At 41.2% G+C, this 20,445-nt stretch overlaps 2 protein-coding genes across 2 annotated transcripts; both read left to right on the forward strand.

Annotated features, from left to right (window-relative positions):
• The first annotated feature begins 79 nt into the window (after nucleotides 1–79).
• On the forward strand, nucleotides 80–16,397 carry LOC107045949 (zinc finger CCCH domain-containing protein 13). Its single transcript, XM_015268375.2, has 6 exons — nucleotides 80–291; nucleotides 3,683–8,009; nucleotides 9,704–10,286; nucleotides 10,365–10,555; nucleotides 13,197–14,670; nucleotides 15,864–16,397. Exons 2-6 carry the CDS (start codon nucleotides 3,700–3,702, stop codon nucleotides 16,152–16,154), a joined length of 6,849 nt encoding a protein of 2,282 aa, XP_015123861.1. The 5' UTR covers nucleotides 80–291; nucleotides 3,683–3,699; the 3' UTR covers nucleotides 16,155–16,397.
• Nucleotides 16,398–18,807: 2,410 nt separating this feature from the next.
• LOC114841613 (putative gustatory receptor 28a) lies at nucleotides 18,808–20,224 on the forward strand. The gene is made up of 4 exons (XM_029126664.1): nucleotides 18,808–19,779; nucleotides 19,851–19,922; nucleotides 19,987–20,076; nucleotides 20,153–20,224. The coding sequence occupies exons 1-4, from the start codon at nucleotides 18,808–18,810 to the stop codon at nucleotides 20,222–20,224; spliced, it is 1,206 nt and encodes a 401-aa protein (XP_028982497.1).
• Nucleotides 20,225–20,445: the final 221 nt, after the last annotated feature.

Genomic DNA, 20,445 nt, shown 5'->3' on the forward strand with positions numbered 1-20,445 from the left:
ATTCCGCCATTTTTTCTCTCACGTTTGCGCACATGTTCAGCGAATAACTTCGCACTTCACGACTGAAGTGGTACATATCTATATCAAAACCCCATCGTTTGTGTATTTTCCATGAATTATGGACGATAAAGAAAGATAATATAAGAATTGACTAACATCTCTATCGACTAATGAATTGAAATTCATTTTCTAATTCTTATGCATCGTTCCAAGAGTCTCGTTGAGGGAGCTAACCATCAGATGACGTAAATACTCGACGAGAGGAGCATATTTTTCTCCAAAAAATACCGGGTAAGTCAATTTTTTTTCCAATACAATAAGTGAAAACTCATGATTTATCAGTTCATTGTTTTTCCATCGATTTTGTTGAGATGTCGATGAAAATTAAATGAAGGAAGAGAATTTTTGGAGTAGATTCGAGGTTGTTTTGTGAATGCCTTGGGAACGCGAGGGGTTAGGAGAATTACTAATGTATCATTTCCTTATAGAATTTTATTTTATGCAAAAAAGAGATTTTGACATTTTCTGTAAGCCCAAGGGTTTCGGAGATATTCATGAAATAATGCAAACAGTTTTTTTGGTCAATAAGTTGAGGTAATGAGCCCTCTTCACTCTTCAAAATTTTCTGACGTAACGAGGCGATTTGGATTAATCGAGTCTCACTTTGAAGACTAGAAGAATGTCATGAGAATAAAAAAAGAATTGAGGAATTTCACTCTACTGATCCCGAATTATTAATGATTGAAAACATCCAAAATGTCAAGAATTGGAAATTCTTAAAATAGGTTGAAAGTTTATTTCGTGAATTTCTCGGGGATGAGGAGGGTTGGAACAATTACTAACACATAATTTTTATACCGAATTTTATATTCTACAAAAAAGATCTTTTGATATTTTTCTGTAAGCCCAAGGGTTTCGGAGATATTCATGAAATAATGCAAACAGTTTTTTTGGTCAATAAGTTGAGGTAATGAGCCCTCTTCACTCTTCAAAATTTTCTGACGTAAAGAGGCGATTTGGATTAATCGAGTCTCACTTTGAAGACTGGAAGAATGTCATGAGAATAAAAAAAGAATTGAGGAATTTCACTCCACTGATCCCGAATTATTAATAATTGAAAACATCCAAAATGTCAAGAATTGGAAATTCTTAAAATAGGTTGGAAGTTTATTTCGTGAATTTCTCGGGGATGAGGAGGGTTGGAACAATTACTAACACATAATTTTTATACCGAATTTTATATTCTACAAAAAAGATCTTTTGATATTTTTCTGTAAGCCCAAGGGTTTCGGAGATATTCATGAAATAATGCAAACAGTTTTTTTGGTCAATAAGTTGAGGTAATGAGCCCTCTTCACTCTTCAAAATTTTCTGACGTAAAGAGGCGATTTGAATTAATCGAGTCTCACTTTGAAGACTGGAAGAATGTCATGAGAATAAAAAAAGAATTGAGGAATTTCACTCTACTGATCCCGAGTTATTGATGATTGAAAAAAATCCAAAATGTCATAAAAATTGGAAATTCTTAAAATAGGTTGGAAGTTTATTTCGTGAATTTCGCGGCGATGAGGGGGGTTGGAACAATTACTAACACTTCATTTTTATACAGAATTTTATTATATATATAAGTTGTAATTAGTTGAAGGGGCTTTTATTTAATGATACAAAAGAGTTTCTTCATTTTTGCTTGGGAATGGAAGCATTGAAATCGTTATATATTTAGATTTTCTAATTTTGATTAGAAATAATGTGGAATGGTCTGAAACGTAAAAATACGAAGTTTAACCGCCTTGTGTGTATGTGATAGTATCCACCTGGTGGTCAACTTTTAGAAAATTGAAGAATTAGAGGACTAAAATAATTCCAAAAAAGTGAAATTTCGTCAGATTATAGGTATTAATGACAACTAACTTTGTGCTAAATTTCAGCCCAATCGATTCAGCCGTTTTTGAGAAATCGCCATTTGTTTCTAAATGGTTTTTCGCAAATACCTCAAAAACTACTCAACCGATTTCAACATTTCTTTTTTCAAAATATTCATCTTGATGTCTTCTATCTCAATCATTCAAAATATGCATGTCCGTTCATATAAAGTTTCAGAGATATTTCTATTTTTTGTTTTTTTGCTCAAAATCCTTGTTAACACTCTCATTTTTGCAAAAATCAACATATTAACTTGAAATTTGGCAAGAAGTTTCCTCTTTGCACCAGAATGTTTCGTATTGAAAATGGGCTAAATCGGATGGTTAGTTTAGGAAATATTCAAGTTTGTATCTAAATCTATTTTCTTGAATACCTCAAAAACTACTCGAGCGATTGCAATTTTTTTTCCAAAATATTCGTCTTGAAATCTTCTATCTCACTCAATCAAAATATGCATACCCGTTCACATAAACTTTCCGAGAACTATACATTTTCTGGTTTTTCTCTCAAAATCCTCGTTAGCACTCTCATTTCTTCAAACATCAACATATTAATTTGAAATTTAGTACGAAGTTTCCCCTTTGCACCAGAATGTTTCGTATTGAAAATGGGGTAAATCGGATGGTTAGTTTAGGAGATATTCAAATTTGTTTCTAAATCGTTTTCGCAAATATCCCAAAAACTACTCGACCGATTTCAATTGTTTTTTTCAAAATATTTATTATATTTTGTTGTTTCCAAATCGTTTTTCGCAAATATCTCAAAAACTACTCAACCGATTTCAATTTTTTTTTCAAAATATTCGTCTTGAAATCTTCTATCTCAGTCAATCAAAATATGCATACCCATTCACACAAACTTTCCGAAATATTTACATTTTCTGGTTTTTCTCTCAAAATCCTCGTTAGCACTCTCATTTTTGCAAACATCGACATATCAACTTGAAATTCAGTAACGAAGCGGTAAACTGGGTTAAGTCGATTTTGACTATTGGCCAGTTTTTGACGAATATCTGGGAATCTAAAAGAGATAGAAAAATTTTTGTCATGACCCTATTTGTAGAGCCAGCTGAGGGTTATAAAAAAGGTCTTGAGCTAAATTTTGCTATCTCTCTTAGATTCCGAGATATTCCTCAAAAAATGGCCAAAAGTCAAAATCGACTTAACCCGGTTTACCGCTTCGCTACTGAATTTGGCACGAAGTTTCCTTTTGACATCAGAATGCATTAGAAAATCTGCATTACGAAGAAAGACATAAACTGCAAAAATGGGAGACATAAACTGCAAAAATGGAAAAAATATCCGAGAGTGAAAAAAATTTACAATGCTGAAACCATTCGGAAGCAAACCATCAATTCACTAGCGAAGTGGTAAAACGGTTTAAGTTGACATACCTCCCAGTTGAGTTTGAGAGGAATACTTCCGAATCTAAGGGAGAAAGGGAATTTTTCGTAATTACATTTGTTGTAGCTCTCAATCGGCTCTACAAAAAAGGTTATAACAAAAATTTTGCTGTCTCCCTTAAATTCCAAGATATTCATTAAAAATTGGTCAACAGTCGAAATTGACTTGTACCGTTTTACCACTTCGCTACTGAATATATTGATGGCGAAGAAAGCCCTTCAAAACATCACTCAGTGACATGCTCACCATCATATGCTCGCTACCCCTGCTTGTTTCTCAGTGTCTGCACATCTCTGACCTCCCAATTCCCCTCAACTTCCTTCCACATTTCCCCACGAATTGTCTCTCTCTTCCAGCTACCCCCACCGCCCCCATGGAGTCCCGAGCAGTGAAAGACGCTCCCCCCCTGGAGGACGCGCCGTCAGACACGTCCACCCCGCAACGACCGCTGCTAAACGACAGATCTGAGACCCCAGACAGCAACCGCGCGGACTCAGTCTCCTCCAGCCCCAAGATCTCCAAGCCAGTCCTGGGTAAGGCCCAAGCGAAGAAGCGTCTGATGGCCTTCGCCAAGTTCAACGCCTCGGTTAAGCAAGCCCTCGAGAAATCCAAAGAGAAACTCCAGCAAAACCCCCCCAAAGACGCCGATCAAAAGCCGAAACCAGAGCCCCCGAAGCCCCCAGGGAACCCCGAGAACCCCCTGGACCCCCCGCCAGACTCCGAGGACGACCAGAAGTCCCAGGCCTCCACCAAGAAATCCAAGAAACTTTCCGAGAAGAAGCTCCCAGCGATCGAGGAAATAATCCAAGAGGAGGCTCGCCGAAAGCAGATGATAGCTGGTGAAGTTGTCGAAAAACCCCCGACCCAGGAAAAAGCCCCTCCCAAACCCCAACCGGACCCCAGAGGGCGCGACTCCAGCCGAAGATCGCGGGAGGGTCGTTCCAGGAACTGGGAGGACTCCAGACGATTTCCTCGCTCAAGCGACAGGAAATCCCCCCACAGAAGCTCCTTCGGCTCCTCAGACACTTCCAGAAGACGAAGAACCCCCGAGAGGGACCGAGGGCGGAGCCGACGGGACCGAAGACGAAGTGTCTCTCAAGAAGACCAGAATCCCAAGGGCAAGGACCCAGAGAAGGACCCCGAACCCTCGGACGCCAGAGTCGACCGTAGAAGCAGAAGCAGGAGGTCCAGGAACCGCAGCAGGAGTTACTCGGAGACCGAGAACAACTGGAGAGCCTTCAAGTCCCAGGGCCACGTCGTCAGGGGTAAAATCCCCCACAGCGACCCTCCCAACGCCCCAGGAGTTGACTTGAGGTCGAAAAACCCCCAAGAGTTCAAGAGCCATTTTGATCAGATGCTGATGGTGAGTGACGTCAGGTCTCCCAGGGCCTCAGTCCTGGTCAATGGGATCGACGATGGGCTGAGGGAGTACCCCCCAGAGTCCATCAGGATCACCAGGAGGGTCAAGGGAATGGTGTACTCGGAGAACCCCAACGTCTCCTTGTACTTGAGCAAGAGGAGACTGGCGCAGGTGCTGCCTCCTGAGAGGTGCAGGATCATGAGGGAGATCAGTGATGCTGACTTCAAGGACTTGGAGACCTACGAGGCAGCGGCCACGAGAAACTGGTACAAGAGGATTGATTCTCATGGGAGGCTGGAGATTGTCAGGAGGTCCAGTTTGAGGGATCCTCCTGGGGAGGTCCCTCCGAAGTCCAAGTGGGAGGTGGAGGAGGATTCTAAACATCAAGAGGATCGTACTGAGGAGGATGTCGAGAAAACCCCTGAAAAAGGGACAGTGGAGGGGATGACAACCCCTGAGGAGCAGAAAATTGAGGAAGCTAGAGAGGATGGGGAGATTGAGGAGGGAGAGGTGACCAGTGGGCTCGCCTCTGAGTACGAGGAGTTCATGAAGATGGTGAGCACCGAGCCTGAAGGCTCTCCGAAGGACTCTTCGTCATCTCCAGAGGTGAAATCCCCGAGAGAGACTGCGAAAGTTGTCGAAGTCAAGGCTAAAAAATTAACAGAAACTGAAGAGGAAGCTCCTCGTGAAGATCCTGGAGAGGGAAAAATAGTTTCTCCGAAGGAGGAGGCCCCGAAGGTCGCAGAGAAGGTGATAGTGGAGGAGGAAAAATCTGCGGAGTCTGAGGAGCCCCCGAAGTCGAAAGATTCCAAGGCCCTGATGAAGAAAACACCCACCAAGAAGCCCACGAAGAGGAAGAAACCGACGTCGACAGAGACGAGTGACTCCTCGAGTTCGGACTCTGAATACGAGAGACGAAAACGAAAGCGAAGGAGACGGAAGAAGAAGAAGAGATCGAGGGACTCCAGCACTTCCAGCAGCAGCAGCAGTGACGACTCGAGCAGTGAGGACGTTCCCAGAAGACGAAGGAAGACCTCGAAGAAACGAAGGAAACAGAAAAAGCTGAAACTACGAAGGAAGAAATCCAGGAGGGACTCTTCGGATTCAGACTCCAGCAGTTCTCCAGAGAGATCCCGCAGGCGAAAGAGGAAGAAGAAAGTGATCTCCAAGCACTCGAAGACGTCCAAACAAGAGCGATCTAGGACCTCAGAGAAGCGAAAGCTCCAGAAGATAAAGAAAGAAATCGAGGAGGAAGACATTCCCCTGGAGAAAGATCCCATTCCAACTCCAGCTGACGTTCTTGACGAGAAAGACCCTCTGAAGATCGAACAAATCGTCATAAAAATCGAGAAAAACATCACTCCTAGTGCCTCCGAGCAGGAGGAGGGAGAGATCATGGAGACAATAGAAGAGAATCCCCCGGAATCTCCAGAATTCCAACTGGAGAAAGAGAAAATTCCAGAGGAGTTGACAGACCAAGAGAAAATCGCTTCAATCCCAATTCCTGAGGAAGTCCACCCCCCGGAGGTCTTGAAACCCGAGGAAATCCCTCTGCCAGCGACTCCAGAGGTCTGCAAGGACATTCCCCTTCCCCCGAAGGAGAACCCCGATGAGGAACTCCTGGAGAAGAAGAAGAAAATTGAGCTGGAGCTCCAGAAGACCCGAAAACTCAAGAGCTCCCAGAAAAAACGAAGCGGCTCTGTGAGTAGTACCTCGTCCTCCAGCAGCTCCAGCAGTTACTCCTCGTCCTCCAGCAGTTCCAGGGATTCTGGAAGAGATAAAAAAAAGAAGGACCACAGGAAGAGGTCGCAGGGGCCGACGAAATCCTCGGGGACGATCAAGAAGCCCAGGAAATGCCTCACAGAATTCGATTTTGATTTTCCTTCGTTGACGCAGCTGGAGAAGACGAGAACGTTGATTGATGACTGGGAGGTGGACTCCATGGAGGATGTGGAGGATCTCCCGAAGGACAAGTCCAAGAAACTGAAGAAGATCGAGAAGGAAGTGAGGTACGACCAGAGAACCGACACTTACATTGCTGTTGACAAAGAACTGGTGAAGGAGAACAAGAAGAAACAGACTGGGAGGGTTTGCTTGAGGATCTGGGAGGACGAAGAAGAGGAAGGGGAGCGAGAGGCTTTGCTGATGAAAACTGATCCTGCTAAAGCGACAGAAGCTGCGGCTCCAGTTGAAGACCCGAAAACGAAGGATGAAGCAGAACCTGAGGAACGAGTTGAAGATCCTGGAGATAACAAGGTTGAGGAGCGGCTGGAGAAGTCTGAGGAACCTCCTGCCCCTGAGGAGAAGCCTCCGGAGGTCAGGAGGCCTCGATGGGAGAAGAAGTCCTCAGATTTATCAACGGATCCACCCACACCTGAGGGCCCCCTGGTCCCGGTGAACTGGGAGGAAGAGGAGGAGTGGACGAGCTCACTGAAACCGCTTGATGTCAAGCCAGTGCCTCCAGCTTCCCCTGAGAAACCAAAACCAGAAGCTGAGGAATCTAAAACTGAGGAGAAACCTGAAGACGATGTCGGGGAAAATGCTGAGGCTGAGAAGGTGGATCTGTACAGCCCGAGTTCCCCAGCTGATTCCCATAAATCGGAGGCTGGGGGAGGTACTTCGGAGTCTAGTGAATCCACTTCGGAGGATCCATCATCAGAATCCTCGTCGGAATCACTGGAGTCGTGTAAAGTTGAGGCAGCAAAAGTCGAAGGGCCTCAGGCTGAAGAGGCTAAATCGTCGACTCCTCCTCTAGTGCCTCCACCAAAAGATGATGATTTCCTCCTGGAGAAATGCACGGAGGGCCCCAAGGATCCTCTCCACCAGCTGAAACTAGACATGTTTTCAAAATTACGTGAACAGGAACTCGAGAAAATTGAGAATAAAGAGGAGGAACGGGACGTCACCCCCAAGAAGTCCCCTAAACCTCCAACAGAGACTGCACCGAAGGCACCAGCTGAGCCCTCACCGAAGTCAAAAGAAGTTTTTAAGAATACGTTTGTAGAGATCACCCCTCAGACCTCTAAGTCCCCAGAGCGTCGGAAGATCTCACCTAGGGATTCAGAGAAATCGAAAGCCAGGATCTCGGAGGAGAGGACCAGCAACTCCAGCTATAGGAGCAGTCGAAGTTCTGCGAAAGAGCCGGAGAAGCCGAAAATTGAGGAGAGGAGGAGGGATCGGTCACCCTCTCCTAGGAGGAGATCCCCGGGGGAGAGGAAGTACAGGAGGTCGCCTTCCTGGAGGAAGAGGCACAGCAGGAGTAGGTCCAGAAGCTGGTCCAGGAGCAGGAGTAGAAGTCCTGATAGGAGGGATCGACAGAAGAGGTAATAAAAATATGAGGTTTCCCTCTTGGAAATTGACGTCGATTTTTTCTACGATTGGGCGGCTAGAAAAACTATGTCTCAATTTTTTTCAAATTTTTTCCACAGCCCATTTTGGAGATATGATTTTTTCTTTGCTTTATCGTTTTTTTTTCAATAACTCGGATTCTATTCAGCCGAGTTTTATTTATGACGCGTCAAAATTTTCCATTTTCTACCATCTATGAGACGATTTTGGGTAATTTTTTTTTCAATACCTAAGTGCACATAATACCGAATTTATCAAATTAAAAATTTTGAAAATTTGAATTTTTTAAATTATGTTGCCTTTGATTTTTCTGATCGTTTTTTCAGTAACTCTTATAATCAAAACAAGTATTTTGAGCCGTCACACAAGTTGGGTTTCGTTCTGGATCTATTTTATTTTTAATTTTTTCCTCTCAAAATTCCACGAATTTGGTCAAAACACCCCAAAACGACTTCGATTATATATCGAAAAATATGTAACATGTGAGTATACATTCAAATTCACTCAAACAGTCTGTAATCAAAGTCAATCAACGCCATTTTGGGGTGTTTTGAGCGAATTCGTGGAATTTTGAGAAGAAAAAATTGAAAATAAAATAGATCTAGGACGAAACCCAACGTGTAGGGCGCCTTAAAATACTTTTTTTATTACGATAGTTACTGAAAAAAAGACGACAAAAATAAAACGTGACATAATTTTGAAAATTCGGTATTATAAGCACCTAGGGATTAAAAAAAAATTACTCAACATATTCTTATAAACGGTAGATCCTATCCTATCGTCAAAAGGAGAAAGGAAATCGATCTCGAAATATCTCGAAAATCTCGAATACGTGAGGAGATAAGAAGGCGCGTGCATAGCACGCGCGGCCGGTCGCGTAATCAAAACTTTTAACGCGTCATAAAGCCAAATCGGATGAATAGAACTGGAGTTATTGTAAGAAGAATGAAAAAAAATGATATCTCCGAAAAAGTGTTGTCCAAAAAAATGTAAAAAAAAATTGAGAGATAGTTTTTCCAGCCCCCCAATCGCAGAAAAATCTAGATCACTTTCATGCTCATTTGACATGGAGCACCTCATATTGATAGAATAGATACAATTTAATTATTCATCATTTATTCGTGATTTATTCATTGCCTAAGATCCAAAGGATCCTGTGAAAATTCGTGACTTGTACATAAATTCAACAAATTTATTAAAAATTGAAATATGAAATAAAACCAAAATAGAAGTTAATATCAGTATAAACATTTTGATTGAATATGTGTTCAGTTGACTGACTAATATAATTGATAATTAATTTAGAAGTGCTAAATAACATAATCTTATGGGACTCAGACAAACGAATAAAAATTCAATGTCGAGTATGAAAATTATTGGCAATTAAACGAGACACTATTGTTATAGAATCAGGAAAAGTATTGAATGAATGAATGTCTTATACTCATCAAAGTTAGAATTCATATAAGAAATCATGAATGATGATTTTTTTTCCATTGGAAATCCATTTTTGATCCTTAATAACATATAAAATCATTAACAAAATACAGTATTCAGTCACTAACGATAAACGATCGACTTTTCCAATCAACTCACCCCATCCCCTAATTAATTCTAATTACACATTCAATTCATTTCCCACATAATTCAGACTCTCTATTTATCACAGGTTTAGACATCCTGGAGAGGGACGAGAGAGATACAGCCCAGGGCGTTCCAGGGGGAGAGAGAGAAGGGACTGGAGTCTGGAGAAGTCTTTGGATAAGGGTTATGATCCTCTGGAGATCTTCAGGGGTAGCAAGAGGTTCGAACCGCGGAGGGTGGAGGTGCCCAGGGAGGGGAGTGACTCCCAGGATCTTTACGATGTCCGACGTCTGCTGGAGCTGCCTTTCGACGACAGGGGTTTCTCGAGGGAGAGGAGTCTCGACAGGGACATGATGGAACCGATCATCCCTCCCCTGTGTCCTGACTTGGAGCTCAAGTGCAGGTACAGGAGAGAGAGGGAGTGGGATCGAAGGGAGGGCGAGAGGATGAGGAGGAGGTCCCCAGAGAGGAGAAGGGAGAGGAGGAGATCTCCCAGGAGGGACAGAGACAGGGAGAGGGTGAGGGAAAGGGAGAGAGAGAGGGAGAGGTTTTTGTCCAGGTCGAGGTCGAGATCGTGGTCGAGGAGTCCTGCGAGGAGTCGAGAGAGGTCGAACAGCAGGAGCAGAGAGAGGTCCAGGGAGAGATCAAGGAGGCAGAGTCTGGAGAGGGTGCAGAGTCTGGAGAGAGTGCAGAGTGTGGAGAGAGTGCACAGTTTGGAAAGAGTGCAGAGTCTGGAGAGAGGTCAGAGCAGGAGGAAGTCGAGGTCCAGGTCGCTTTCTCCCAGGAGACGGAGACAGGAGAGGTTCAGGAGGAGCCCGAGTGGGGACAGGGGGAGGAAGATTGAGACTATCATGCATCCTTCTGGGATGAATTCTCCGGCTCCTGAGGATAGTGGGGCGATGATCAATGAGGGCACGCAGGGGGCTTCGAGCTTCAGGTACTCGTCCATAATTTTTTACGATTGTTTTCTTAGTCACGAACATTCACGTGTAGAGATGCAAAATGACCGTCATTTTTTAGATCGCGTCATATGACCAAAAAATGACGGTCTTGTGACGCACAAATTTTTCAACTACAAATGATTGTCACAAATCATTTGTAACCAAATTGTTGTCAAACTATCTATATAGTTACATAATGACGGTCATAACTAATTTACAATTTGTGACGGTTATGAATAAAACAAAATAGTTTCATCTATATGGATGGAAAAAAAACGTGATTTCCATTTCAAAATGCGGATTAGGCCAATACAAAAGGAATTCAACTGAAAATTGACCGAGAAAAAAATAAAGTTTCATCTATATAGATGAAAAATGACTGTCATTTTTTCTTGACAAGTTGTGACGGTCACAGAAGGGGGAGGGGGAATTGTGACAGCCCTCATGAACGCCTCGTCATGTGACGCATTTGCATCTCTATTCACGTGCTTCAGTTATTGAATTTTTCAATGACATGTTGGAAAATTGTTGTTCTTTAATGTGTTTACTAATGAAATTTTCTGATTACGATTTTAATTTCTTCTTTTCCATGATTAATGGTTACTGGTGGGGTTCAGGAGATGTACAAATTTGTTATGGTTTAGGAACAATTATTTTTCATTGGGAAGTAGCGTTCGCTCCCAAAATTGCGTGATGCAGAAATGTTCACTCATGGTTCAAAATGAAGGATCAAATGAGACTCAAATGAAAACTCCCACTGTTGAATATTCAAATGGGGTCGAGCGAAAATATCAAGCTGTTTGAAGTCTGATCTTGATTTTTTTATTTTCAACCGTTAGGAAACAAAAAATTAGTAATGATTTTCATTTTTTTCTATTTCAACGTATACCTTTCGGTTTCTACGGTTTCTCATTCCTTTATTCCGTTTTTGCCGCATTTCTTTCCAGTTTTTAACCAGTAATAATTTCGAAAGTTTACTCCTCGAAAAATATTAATGAATCGAAAATTAGTTTTTATTGAAAATGAAATACTCTTTTTTTTTAATAATTAATCAACAGTAATGTTCCGTTAAAAAAATCATTAGTTCTAATGTGTCATCATCTACACATTTTTCACCCTAAAAATCGATTCCATGTTTAAAAAAATTAAGTTTTCGAAATTTTAAACAATTAAATTCTTTATTCATAAACAAAAAATTTTGACAAAAAACATTCTGGACAAAATATAATTGAATGACGCTGAACATCCATGATTTTTTTCGAATTTTTCTCACGCAATTTAAGTGACAAATTTGATGATTGAAAATGACATTGACTGGCATTGAGGGCGAAAAAATTGTAAATCCTCCAACTCATCCCTGACACACATAACAGTAGTTTTATCATTTCAGAAAAAACAGTTTTTCAGAAAAACGCGATTCGTCAGGGACGACTTGGAAGCTCCATAATTCTTTTACAGTGATTTTCGCTCAAGTGCAAAATATTTTCATGCTTCAATAATTTGTGACGGAATTTTCGAGAATTCCGCCACCTGTACACAACTTAGTCGTAGAATTAAGTAAATCGTAAGAGTGAGTAGGTAAGTGTGAATTTATTTTGATCTTTTCGGAGAGAGAGTCGCGATTCCTTTAACCCCAAAGTTAACACCCCTACCGAAGGGCAATGCAACACCCCCTTTTAGCTCCAGCTCGTAGAAATCGGTCTCCAAGAACATCAGGAAGGGCCTCTACGGTTTATATTTTAAGTTTTGAGGTTCACGTGGGTTAGTGCCGTCACAAATTTTTGTTATCTTCCATTGACAACGAAAAAAAATAGAATCAAAGAACAACAAAAATCTCGTGTTATTTAACCGGAAAACTTTCCGCTCATTTAGGCACCCCTTCTAATCAAGATAAAGCATTAAATTAGTGCTTAAATTTTTTATTTATTTTCTTAAAATCGTGGTAGGGGGTGCATCAATTAATATCTGAGTCAGGATGTCCTCACGGACGTCCATCCTTAAACCAGGCGCGAAACGGTAAACCGGTTCAAGTCGACTTAGCTCTTCGCTGAGTTTTTTCGAGAAATATCTCAGAATCTAAGAGAAATAGCGAAATTAGCATAATAACCTTTTTTGTAGCTCTCAATTTCCTCTACAGAAAAGGTCACTACAAAAAATTTGCTATCTCCCTTAGATTCCGAGATATTCATTAAAAACTGACCAATAGTCTGAATCGACTTAAACCACCACCAGAAATTCCAGAGGTCCTGAGATCACTCACAAGAAAAAACCTCAAAAATATCACAAAATTTTTTAAAAAATACAAAATGCAGATCTGAAACGAGTCCAACATAGAAATTAATCATAAAGTATATACAATTACAAGTTGAATCCTGTACTTTATTGTAATAGCAAGCTGTAATTACTCTCTCTCTTCTTGTTGATGGCTGAATGAGCCCGAACATAGGGTTCAAAAGCTTTAATAAAAAAAAATCGACTTAAACCGGTTTATCCCTTCGCTCCTGAAAGTCCTACATTCTTTTGATATATCTATAAAACTGATCAAATAAAGCCATTCCCAAAAATCCCCTTCATCCTATTAATTTCCTAATCCGAGAAATATTGAATGTATGCAACGTCCTGGTGTCTCTCCTTCAGGTATCAGCCAGAGCCTCCCGAGGACTTCACTTACTACCCGAGCAACAACCTGACGTACCCCCCACGCGTGGAGGACTCGTCAGGCTCTCCAAAACGCCTCTCCCTGGACGACCGCCTGGAGCTTGAGCTCGGAATAAAAAAATCCCAAGAAGGCCCACCCTATTCCCCCAGTTACCCCCACATGCTGCCAGCATCATCGATCCCACTGCCTCCATCCCCAGCCCCAGGGCCCAGTTTCCACCGTCCCCCTACAGTCCTGCAAGTAGGCAACGTCCTCCAGGTGGTCCCCAGGGACTACCAGCCCGCTGGAGTCCCCCCAGTCCCCTGTCCAGACATTCCGCCATCCCCAGTGCCACCAGCAGCCAACGGCAACCGAGTCCTAAGGGTTGGAAACGTCCTCCAAGTCGTGCCAACCACAAACCTGGACTGGAGTGCGACTGGAGCCCCCCTCGTCAGCCTGGACAGACCCCCTCCAGCATTCCCACCCCCTCCAGTCCCCAGTGTCCCCTCGTCCCCTCGCCCTGTCCCCGTCCCCGTTCCCCAGGTGTCCACTCCAGCAGTTCTACCCAAATTACCGCCACCTAAATCCCCACCAGTGCCTCAGCCCGTCTATAATTACGAGGCAATTCTGGAGGCTAGGAAGAAGGAGAAAGAGGAGAGACGAAGGTTGAGGGAGGAGAAGAGGAGTGAAAAAGAGAACCGGAGGATCATCAGGATGAGGAAGAGGGCTGAGAAGGTTCTGGACAGAGTTGCTCGAGCCAACGAGACTGCTGAAGAGGCGCCTGAGACTCCAGAGGATCCAAACAAATTGGTTGACGATGAGGAGGAGGAAAATGCTGCTGGAACTCCTGGAGAGGGGTCTGGAGATGTCAAGGAGTTCGGGGGGGATTTCGATGAGGACGAGGAGGTGGACCTCGAGGGTGACGTCGATGAGGATGATGAAGAGGAGGACGAGGTGGAGGAGAGTGAGGAAGAGCAGGAGGACGAAGACAACAGGGTGATACCTGGGCTAGGGGATCTGAAAGAATGCGAAGGGAGGGTTGATGTTGAAGGGTCTGGAGGTGTTCTGCCAGCACCGAAGAAGGGGATTCTGGTGCCTCCAGGGCTGTGGGCGAATAGACTGCTCAATGGAGATGCTGAGGAGAGGATCGACGCACCTGAGGGGTCGAACGAAGGTGAGAAAGAGGCTGGGGTTGAGGAGTTGGGGGATGAGGAAGGCAGGGAGGAGAGGGAAAAGAGGATGAGGACGAAGAGGGCGAGGGCTAGGAGGAAGGCTGTGCAATTTGCCGATGGGGTGAAACCTGGGGAGGGGACCAGCCCCAGTGGCGGTGAGGGGGACATGCCCTCCCCTCCGCCACCTGTTTCGTCTTCGATTCATGATCCTGTGAGGGAGATGGTGAAGAAGAGGATGAGGAAGAGGGAGAGGAAGAAACCGAAGAGGGTGAAGGTGGTGAAGACTAAAAAGAAGGTGAAGGTGAGAGTTTTCATGATTTTGTCGCGTCTTTCTGGTGGTGGACTAGGAATGCTTCTGAGGAGGGGTTTTGCGTCAGTGAAATATCATTTTTGATGATTTTGCTTCTCCATAAGTTTCCTATTTTTTGTGTTAAGGTAACTAAATATGGTCTAAAATATCCGAATATGCGATTTTTAGATGGTGTCTGTGTGTGTTTTCTCTGGATTTTCTTATCAGGGATCAATTGATTTATGAATTTTTTCATAAATATGGACTTTAATGAGCCCTATTCATTGACACTAATTAAAATTTAATTTTTTATACAGACTCGAAAAAATTTATATTTTTCCAAAAATCGCTTTTACAAATCACTCAAAATTAAGGGATCAATAAGGGATCAATCGAATTTCATGAATTTTCTCGTGAATATAGACGTTGATAAGTGCTATTAATTGACACTAATTAAAATTTAATTTTTCATACAGATGCGAAAAAATGGAAATTTTTTCAAAAATCGATTTTTCAACCATCACTCAAAAAATTGTCGTCAAAATAGAATTAGTCATGGCTCAAAAAATGGATAACAATACCCTCTTGACTCTATCAGACTATAATGCTGGTCGCACAATTTGTTGTTGAATTACAGCACATTGTTGATGTGATTTAAAAGAGAAAATTGTTTTTTTCGTGATTACTGAAAGAATCATCATTAATAGCAATTAAATCACTTCTTAATGAAGTTGAAATGGTGAGAACAGCATCATTACTTAGCAAGCTAGACAATACCGTCTTGAGGTTTTTATATCAAAATTTTTATCTCTATTTAACTCAAGTCCCAGTCTACTATATTGAATACTTATTCATATTGATTCATGGTTCGACTAACTTCTGACAGAATCTGGGTTCAACTCTGGCTAAATTCTGGATAAACCCTGACTAAATCCCGACTATACACTCACTAAACCCTGATTGAACCTTGATTAAACCCGAACTGAAAACGACTGGAGTCCTGAGAGGGTCTGAATGTAGAATAATTTAACCGAACGAAATAATACGCAACATTTTGATGACATTTCAATGGATGGTAGGACTATGACACGAAAAAATGGGAGAGAATAGTGAAATAACAATTTCAAAAAAGAGAACCCGTTCAGAAGCAACAATTACTACACCCATTTACAGAGAAAATGCCATTATCCACTGTTCCATTTCAGGTGAAGATAATCAAGCTGAAGAAACCGAGGATAACACCCTTGACAGCCCTGATGTTGGACGAATCAGACGAAATGGATGATCGATCCCCACCTCCACCACCCCCAGGCTCACCACCTCCCCCTCATCTATGGCCAAGCTACCTAGCTGCTTACAGTGCAACCTTGAAGGCAGTGGAGACCGTTGTGTCGCCTCCCAGTGCACCTCAAACAGCACCACCTCCCACTCCACTTCCACTCCTTGTGCCACCCCCTCCGTTGAATTACACTATTCAACCCCTCAACAAGGCTTGAGTTGAGGTTTCTGGAAGACTAACATCCACTTTGGATGGTTGAGGGTGGGAAACTGTATATAGAGTATTTTATTTCATCTGTTCTTTTCTGTATATCATAATATGACTACATCCTGTCTATCACTTGTCTATTTTTTTGTATGAGAGAGATAATGTCTATTGATGAAACATATTGTGAACTCGTTATGTTGAAGGATTATGAACATTTCAGTAAAATATATGACTTGACAAATTTTGCAATGATCATTCTTTATTATTTTTTATTCATATTTTCTTTCCTACTACCATTACGGTTTTATAGGCTCCCCATTCGTCTGCCTTGCCTCTCCCACTTCCCGCTTCTGATTATATTCGGACCTCTTTCTCGAGATTACTAAGATCCGATCAATCAGCCCCTCATGTATAGATATTCCGAATTTTTATTTTTTTCCTCATTGAAGTAGTTTTGAAGAAAATTGCGAGCTAATAAAAAACATTTGCTAGTTAGTACTTTTTTAAAAATAAATTTTTGGAAAATCACCTCTGAAAAAAAAAGGCGTTATCCCGTCTATTTCATTATTTCCAAAAAATTTTATCACCAATCGATAGCAAATTGTTTGAAGATTTTTGCGAGTTAAGAAAAAATCGTCAATGCAATCCTATTATTGTGTAAATTAACAATTCCAATTTCAACTGAAAACCAGAGTTGATGACCAGAGTTTGTAACAGAGATGTCAGACAAGATATGGATGTTTTTTTGGGCTCAAATGAAAGAGCGGGTCGAGAAATGGCGTGCTAGGACCTCTAAAGATGGTTTTGAACCAGGGGAGACTCCTAGACCCCAATGTTCTATACATACTCCTAGACCCCATTGTCCTCCTAGACAATGATGTCACAACTCTGCTGTTCAATTGAAAACAGACATCATCTTTAGAGACATTTGTCATGTTTGGAGGCTCTGGCACGTCATTTCTCGACCCGCTCTTTCATTTGCGCCCAAAAAAACATTCATATCTTGTCTGACATCTTTGCTACAAACTCGGGTCTTCAACTCGGGCTTTCAATTGAAGGCCCGAGTTTGTAGCAAAGATGTCAGATAAGATCTGAATGTTTTTTTGGGCTCAATTGAATTGAAGAAGGAACTATCGGAATTCTAGAAGATTCTAGACATTTCGAGGTAAGTAGAGAAGTTTCTTTGAAATTTCGAGAGAATTCAAGGAGTTTCCAGAAAATCCGAGGGAATTCAAGGAGTTTCTAGAAAATTCGAGAGAATTCAAGGAGTTTCCAGAAAATTCGAGGGAAAGCAAGGAGTTTCTAGGAAGTTCCAGAAAGAAGGAAAGACCACGGACGTATCCACGTACAATTACATCTGTATCAGAGATACACCCCCTGCACTTTTTTCCATTAATTTTAACCTGATGAGTGTAAGAAATTGATCCATCAAATTCTTCTTTCAATTTTGACGTGGCTACGTCTATGGTTTCAATATAGGGGGTAATTTTGGGAAACGGTCCTTATGTACAGCGCCATCTATCCGAATTCTAGAAAATTCTAGACATTGCGAGGTAAGTAGAGAAATTTAGAAAAAATTCAAGGAGTTTCTACATATTTCCAGGAAATTCTGAAAGTTCCTAGAAAATTCGAGAGAATTCAGGGAGTTTCTAGAAAATTCGAGAGAATTCAAGGAGTTTCCAGAAAATTCGAGGGAAAGCAAGGGGTTTCTATAGGAAGTTCGAGGAAGAAGGAAAGACCACGGACGTATCCACGTACAATTACAGCTGTATCTAAGATACAGTCGCCTGAATTTTTTTCAGTAAAAATTTTCTGGTTATTCGTATTGAGAATAATTCCGGTTCCCCTCCTACCTCATCCAAATCCCATCCAATCATTTCCTATATCGTCACAAAGATGTGGAATTCTATATAAATTCCCTTCTTTAATGTGGGAGGATTTCTCTAGGGAGGAAAGTTGCTTCCTCGGGCGGGAACTACTCACTTTCCTACACGGAGAGAAATTTTTGATAAAAATTATCCTACCGTTCTGTAAAAGTATATCATGAGTCATCGTTTCCTTATTTCCATCCCGAAATTTAGTAAAAATTAATGTGATGATCAAATTTTATTCTACGTTAGAGAAATCTTATCCTGATAAAAATAAAAATTACCGTGCCCGTAGAGTAGAAATTAATGTACCGGTAGGGTACAATTTGCTAACCATTCTAGAATTTTCGTTGTCATCTACATAAAAATTGCTGGACTGAAATGGTAAAATTTATTATCCGTCAGAGGATAAAATTTCTCTAACGTAGAATAAAATTTGATAATCGTATATTAATTTCTACTAAATTTCGGGCTGATGAGGAAACGATGACTCATGATACACTTTTATAGAATGGCCGGGTAATTTTTATCAAAAACTTCTCTCCGCGTGTACCGCTCATCAGAGAGTAAAGTACGAACTTTCCGCGCAGGTGTGTGAAAAAATTATTTAAATGACGGCCATCAGTGAAAATCAATAGCATTCGCTGCCTCATTCCATTATCGAAATTACTCGCTGCATCTCCACACCATTCCTGTTGATGAATTCAGGTCATATATCGACTCAGTTTTATTCATTGGGACATTATCCAAGTTAGTGGATCGTTCACGTTCATCTGCGTTCATACAATCCCAACAATGTTCTCGAAGAAGAGTCTGATCATCTTCAAATTCATACACATCGTTTCATTCCTAGTGGGCTTGGCCCCCTACAGCATCAAGATTTTGCCTCGATCCTCTAAACAATCCGGATTTAACTTCAGAATCACATACTCTGGACTGGGATGTGCTTACAATATTTTATTGATATTCATATTCACTGGAGTAACTCTCATTATCACACCATATTTGATAGAATGGCAGCATTTTGACCGCTCAGTGTTTATGATGATTGTAGTCGCAGTTACCACACTCGGGAATATATTTTCAACAATAGTCATTTTTTATTACACTCTTCATCAACAACAGAGTGTTGCTATTGGAAGTCAACTCAGTGAATTTGATGAAAAATTTAGGAGTAAATTCTGCAATCTGCTTAAGAATGGCAGCACAAATCGACTTGCAAATGTCGAATCTTGGCTAACAATTTTCTTATATTTATTTTTATGGTGTGGAGTTATTACTACCTCCATAGGCATTCAGCAATCACCACCGAGTATTGCAAGTTTCTTCTGTGCTTTGATTCTGACTTCGGTTCTTATGCAATACAGTTCCGTTATTGACAATTTAAGAAGAAGATTCAAGAATCTGAATGAGGTTCTTCAGACAGTTTTTAAATGTCCAATTCCGAGTCTCGAGGGTGTCCTTTTGGTCGGGAATGTCTCAAACAATCGTTTGGTTCATAATAATTTCACAACATTTAAACAAACGCGGAATAAGTTGTACAAAATCTCTTGTCTCATCGCCGAATTTTATTCATTTCCAATTTTATTGACAGTATTTTACAGTTTTTGTAGTATTATTACTACTTGTTACTATTTTCTCATGACCATTGCGCAAGTAGAGAGATTTACACTGGACACTCTGACTCTCAATACTATATTCTGGTTTTTTCTGTGTACATATCCTACTGTTGCGTTGAGTAGAAGTGTGAGAATATTCAATAAGGAGGTATTCATGAATTCATAATTTATTCTATTACGTTTTCCATCGGAATTTGATGAAATGTGAAATTGTCGTAGATGCATAAAACAGCAGATGTTATTTACGATGTCATGGAAATGTACGCGCCCAACGGAGAAATAGAGTATCAGGTATTGAAACCTGGTGACGAATCATTACTACAATTCAATGATCTCGTAATTTTATGTTTTACAGTTGACCAATTTCGCAGTTGAACAAATACACAAGAGAGTCGAATTCACAGCGTGCGGAATCTTCTCTTTGGATTGTACACTTCTGCATTCGGTGAGAAATACTTTTAATAACAATCAAATAATTCGTATCGCGTGATATTATCGATTAATTTATCCTTTCTTGACAGATGTTTGGAGCCTTTGTGACGTACTTACTGATTATGTTGCAGTTTAAACCAAAAGAGGTTATGCAAAATTAGAATTTCAACATTGAAATAAAATTTCAATATCTTCCGACAACGCATTTTCTCATTTCATAATGAAAACTCCATATGAAGTGTCATAGATCGATAATTCATTCCATTATAGAGTAATCGCGATAAAAATTCATGAGAACATCAACATAATCGCTCATCAGTTTCATTTCTCGCAGATTTGTAATTGAATTGGAAAGCTATATACAATTTTCGCGGCACTGCAT

The sequence above is a fragment of the Diachasma alloeum genome, unplaced genomic scaffold (assembly GCF_001412515.2).
Source record: "Diachasma alloeum isolate Michigan unplaced genomic scaffold, Dall2.0 Dall_scaffold_01136, whole genome shotgun sequence".
Lineage (NCBI taxonomy): Eukaryota > Metazoa > Arthropoda > Insecta > Hymenoptera > Braconidae > Diachasma > Diachasma alloeum.

Coding starts and splice junctions, on each gene's coding strand:
- LOC107045949 (XM_015268375.2), top strand. CDS start 3,700: ATGGAGTCCCGAGCAGTGAAAGACGCTCCCCCCCTGGAGGACGCGCCG. Junction 8,010..9,703: donor AGGAGGGATCGACAGAAGAG/GTAATAAAAATA, acceptor TATTTATCACAG/GTTTAGACATCCTGGAGAGG. Junction 14,671..15,863: donor AGACTAAAAAGAAGGTGAAG/GTGAGAGTTTTC, acceptor GTTCCATTTCAG/GTGAAGATAATCAAGCTGAA.
- LOC114841613 (XM_029126664.1), top strand. CDS start 18,808: ATGTTCTCGAAGAAGAGTCTGATCATCTTCAAATTCATACACATCGTT. Junction 19,780..19,850: donor TGAGAATATTCAATAAGGAG/GTATTCATGAAT, acceptor AAATTGTCGTAG/ATGCATAAAACAGCAGATGT. Junction 20,077..20,152: donor ATTGTACACTTCTGCATTCG/GTGAGAAATACT, acceptor CTTTCTTGACAG/ATGTTTGGAGCCTTTGTGAC.